The 5,388-nt window shown below is 41.1% G+C and overlaps 1 protein-coding gene across 1 annotated transcript in view; it reads left to right on the plus strand.

Annotated features, from left to right (window-relative positions):
- Positions 1-1,918: 1,918 nt before the first annotated feature.
- Positions 1,919-5,388, plus strand: part of LOC107118670 (HRAS-like suppressor 3) — a gene marked incomplete at its 3' end in the record, with an annotated part of 7,743 nt that continues 4,273 nt past the window's right edge. The window contains exon 1 of the mRNA XM_015421028.1: positions 1,919-1,971. Within this exon, the coding sequence (XP_015276514.1) occupies positions 1,954-1,971 (18 nt within the window). The remainder of the gene's footprint in view (positions 1,972-5,388) is intronic.

Here is a 5,388-nt window from a genome sequence, read left to right on the forward strand (position 1 = left end):
ATCACACTGACTGCTCATATTTAGTTTACAGTGCACTCTTACCCCAAGATCTCTTTCACGTACACTACTCCCTAGAAATGTATCCCAGTATTTGTGCTTGACATTTGTGGCTCAGATGTAACACTGTGCATTTATCTTAGTTGAACTGCATCCTGTTTGCAACTGCCCACTTCTCCGGAGTATTCAGGACTTGTTGAATTTTAACTCTATCTTCTTGGGTGTTTGCTACTCCTCCCAGTTTGGTATCATCAGCAAATTTAATGTGTAGCCCTTTTACACCTTCATCCAGATCATTGAAAATATTGAAAAGTACCAGGCCCAAAACCGAGCCCTGCGGCACTCCGCTGGATACCTCCCTCTAATCTGATGAAATGCTACTGACCACCACTCTTTCGGTGCGGTCCTCTAATCAGTGCTCTACTACATCCTGACCAATATTATGGGCTGTAGTTTTCACATGTGGCTTGATCAACTCCGAGCCTTTTCTAAAAAGTGATATGGCTTTTTGAGAAAGACTCTGGAAAATTCCTCTCACCCTTGCTCTGTACACGACAGGGGCCCCATGGAACCCGTGAAGACCATAACCAGCCTGTGATTTCCAATAAGACCTGAACAAAGCAGGGTCTCCATAATCTTTCAGCATTACCACCTTTTCCAGAGCGGAGGTGCAACCTCAAACTGATCTGCCGTACTGGAACGGCATGAGACGGTTCTGATCTGTCTTTACATGAATGCCGATCATTTCATTGTGGTGTTCACGGAGCATCAAATAGTGTGGCTTATCATATGTGATCATGATCAACTTGTGAGCTTTGCGCTGTCAAGTCTCCCCAATACCTGATGGTCTATGATAGCTGGGTAACCTTCCAGTAATATCAGCAGCACTGTGGATTTTTCTGATCAGTGTGTTGGGGGAGCTCCCATCACATAGGCTAATTTTTCAGTCACTGAGATGGAGTAAATATGGGGCCCATTTAAACCTGATTTTCCTGATCACTGGGTCAAGAAACACAGATCAGGAGCAGTCCAAGCCTCTTCAGTCAGATGACTGTTTTCCTGTAACAGATTGATTTAGAGGAAATTGTCGTCTCAAAACAGCCCTGTGGTTTGGTGGTTAATGGATTGCTTTGGAACAAAGAGTAAGTAATGTTTCTTCCATGAGTGAGAAAATAGAACTAAGTTTGAATTCAAGGATACCTTTCAGACCAACAAAGTTTTATTCAAGGCACTGGGAGACTCAAACTTAGTTTTCACATCTATTTGTTAACTCTTGTATTCATATGCTAATTTACTGCTACTCACAGATCTTACCAAATGCTTTAATCCAATCTCAGCTATAATCACCCAGTTACTTATGCATCTTGACTAACTAGCCCTTCCCGGCAACTAACTGTTGTAGGCAACTAACTGTATACCCCCCCCACCCTCCCTCTATATGTAATGGTTGAGGAAGTGTTCTCAGAGCTCTCTCAGCCTCACCTACCTCACAGGGTGTCTGTTGTGGGGAGAGGAAGGGAAGGTGATTGTAAGCTGCTCCAAGACTCCTTCGAGTAGTGGAGGGCAGGGTATAAAACCAACTCTTCTTCTTCTTTCACTGTATCTGAAGAAGTTTGTAATGAGTGTATTGCTTGAGCCACACAAAAATAGTTGTTACCCATAGAGCTAGAATCTTTTGTTTAAATAAGCATTTTGAACTGTTTCTAGATTTGTAGCAAGTATATTGCTTGAGCCACACCTTTTTGACATGAGATATCTGTAGCAGCAGCAGAAGCTCAACAGGAAGGAAGTGAGGTTGTATCTATACCTCTATAATTACAACTGATGTTTCTCCCTCCTTCCATCACATTAGGGTAAGGGAAGTCCAATCCACCTGAAGTTCATGCAAATTGAAAATTTGAGGGCTGAAAGGAAACTAAAATCAATAGAAGACAACAGACCTGATCACAAGTCATCATGTCTTGGAAGCCAGAAGTAAGTATAAGGGATCTTCTAGAAATTAACTTTCCTGGGGTGGGCTGAAGATTGGGGTTCTGACTTATGGTGACCCTATGAATTAATGTCATTGAAAAGCATCCTGTTATTAACAGTCTTGCTCAGGTCTTGCAAACTGAGGGCCGTGACTTCCTCTATAGAGTTAATCCATCTCATGTTAGGTCTTCCTCTTTTCCTGCTGCCTTCAACCTTTCCAAGCATTATTGTATTTTCCAGTGACTCCTGTCTTCTCATACTGTCACCAAAATACCATAGCCTCGGTTTAGTCATTTTAGCTTCTAGGGAGAGTGAAGGCTTGATTTGATCTACAACTTGCTTGTTCTTTTTGGCAGTCCACAGTACCCATAAAACTCTCCTCTGACATCCTATTTCAAATGAATCAGCTTTCTTCACTGTCCGACTTTCACACCCATATGTAGTAATGGGGAATACTGTGGCATGAATTATCTTGATCTTGGTTGCCAGTGATACAGGTTCACGCTGCGTTCTGTGGACTAAATGTGTTTTGGGAGCTCCTTGCAGAAACTTAATTTTGAAGCACATAGGGTCTGATTCAGATTGGAACTACCAAATGCAGGGAGGTGTAATTTGGCAGAGATTTCCACCTTGGAATCATTGCATACTGGTCCAGTTATCCTAATTTTAACAGAACAGTATAGAAATGACTTAAGAGATTTTCTGAATTTAGCAGTCTAGACAGAGTCTGATTTTTTTTGTAATCCATTTCCTGCTAATGTCTCCAAAGCTCCAGAGGTGCTTCTGGTGGAAATGATTGATCTGCAATGAGATGTGGTTCCCAACAATAAGATTGCAGATGTTTGCATTTGCAGATTTTATCAATTTCTGGGTCCACATTATCCCTAAATGAAGTCTTTTGCATCAGAAACTCTGTTTGTTTGGGCAACATAGCTGTGAATACCTATTTTCAATAACACAATTCAAAACTACATTATCAGGTTACTGACACATACCTGAATACAATATTCAAAGTTTCTATAGCACAGATATTTGCTCCAAATTTTAATTCTCTAACCTAACCCCTTTCTTCCAACCTGAAGATTTGTGCTTTGGCACTGCAGCTTGGCTAATTAAAGGCTTGCTTCTGTGTTTCATTTCCCTCTCCTTTTGCACTTGCTACTGAGGGGACTAACACACTTGCACACTTTTGGGGAGAAAGGTTAACCACTGCATACTTTAGGAGAGTCAGGCTAAATACTGCCCCTCCCACCTTTTGTTCCTGGTACATGTGAGTCAAACAAAGCATTAACGTGGGTCATAAGATCAGAGCAACCCCACTGAAAAATGAAAAGAATTCAAACAAGAACATAAAAGCACACATCGTGTATGATAACACAACAGACTAAGCAAGGATAAAAAGAAATGTGAATAAAATGCAGTCCTCTAAAATTTGAGTCTTACGTATTCCTCCAAATTGTAGTAAGAGATAGGCACTATAATTCTTGGAGCTGCAAGCATTTAGAATCCATCCATTACCTAGTGTGATAGAAGGAAGGGTTGGAAGCTCCCTTGTACTACACTAGAAGGATGGTTAAATTCAAAAAATGGTATAAAAGGAGACAACACAAAATACTAGGAACCGCACAACATACACACAGATTTTCAAATGAAAAGCAGTGAAGTCAGTCTAACTTTGCTAGGTACACTTTACCTAGTCTGTAGTAGATTCGTTAGAGCATATGCAGAGTTCCTTGCAGTAACAAAGTGTTGGAGGGACCTTTAAGCTCTACCCAACATCTTGTGGACCCCAGTTTTACATTGTTCCACTGGAAACAAGAGGAAAATCTAAACTTGTCCAGACATTTATGGACAACAGAATGTGACCTATACCAGACTAGACTGACTAATTGAGTTAGTCAATCCAATGGAAACTCCTTCTCTGATGTCAGAGGCTGTCACCAATCAGAAAATTACCAAAATGATAGTTCCTCCTGCCAAATAGCTGTTAATGACTCTGAACTTCCATTGCAAACAAGTTGGATTCCTTTTGCCTAAAGTGGATTCCTTTTGCCTAAAAGACTTATCTTTGGTAAGGTGGCTGTAACGATTCCTTGTTTCTGTGTGTGTGTGTCTCTTTAAAAGTTTGGTTGCATGGCTGTGGTAGATAGACTAGAGTGGTTGAGAGATGCAAGTGTAGTATGATTGGTGGTTGACAGAGAGGGGGAGGGGCTTTGGAAGTGAATCTGGTTGGATGAGTATGTGAGTCAGTCAGTAGTTTCGGTTAGATATTGACAGTTGATGTTCAGTTAGAGTTAGTTCTGTGTTGAAGCAGTTATACACTGACAGCTGCAGTTGTTCAGTGAGACAGAGAGAAAAAGCTGAAAGTTGAATGTATAGGAAACAGTAAAGTAAAGTTTAAGTGACCAACAGTTAAAGGAAAGTCTGAGGGTCATAAAAAACGGGAGAGAAACAGTGAACACATATGGCATTGAGATAAACAAGTGTTACAAAGTTGCATGAAAAGATCCCTGTCAGTGAGGGAGAAGATTGTGTGTGATACCAAAGCAATTGTTCATCATTTACACATTACTAGTTACATTGTACCACCCTCTTATTTAGTATTTGTTTCAATAAATCCCCTTTTATCTAAGTTTATACCAACTCTGAATGAAATACTTCCCAGGACCATATAGTTCCTCGTAAGCCTTGAACTCGGTCTACCAAACTAGTAAGAGCAACATTATAAGCATAAAGGTTTGGAGTTTGGAAATCCTTAAAAATTCCTGGTGGCAGCAGATTCAACCCTGTTAAACTAAATAAAGAGAACTTTTAAAGGGAAACCAGTCCTCCCCAATAAGGAGGATGTCACAGTGGCTCAATGTGGAATGGGAATTAATGGGTCATTCTAATGTAAACCCCAGGGTCCAGGATTCCAGAAGCTCTAGAGTGTCTAGGGGGCACTCTTTTGCCAAACTGACGTTTAGGGGGGTTGTCACACCTTGGTTTCAGTCACTGGTCATCCCCTGATGAGTTCGGTTCTGTTAAATAGTGGGTTCCATGGATGAGAAGGCTCGAGTCTAGTGATCAGCTCAACTTTATTTGTGATTTCAGCAAGATAAGACTCCAGAGCCTCAGCTTTGTTAAATAGCATGCAATTGCCACATCCAAACACACCGCACTCCCAGTGATAGGCTGTTTACATAATATTACTACTAGATTGTTTACTTTCAGAATTCTGTTAAGCTATTGTTCTTGTGCTCCAAGCTCAGCCAGTCTCTGGGGTGATTCAATCAGGAAAGATTCAGGTTCAATGTGCTCATAGCTACTTTTTGGAGTCAAGAGTCCTTCTCCATGGTGAGACAAAATACCCAAGAGACCTCCTTCAGAATGCTGAGGGATTTTATTATTTGCCTTACCCACCCACCCCAGCAGGCCCTC

This window comes from Gekko japonicus, unplaced genomic scaffold, assembly GCF_001447785.1.
Source record: "Gekko japonicus isolate JY-2015 unplaced genomic scaffold, Gekko_japonicus_V1.1 scaffold4556, whole genome shotgun sequence".
NCBI lineage: Eukaryota > Metazoa > Chordata > Lepidosauria > Squamata > Gekkonidae > Gekko > Gekko japonicus.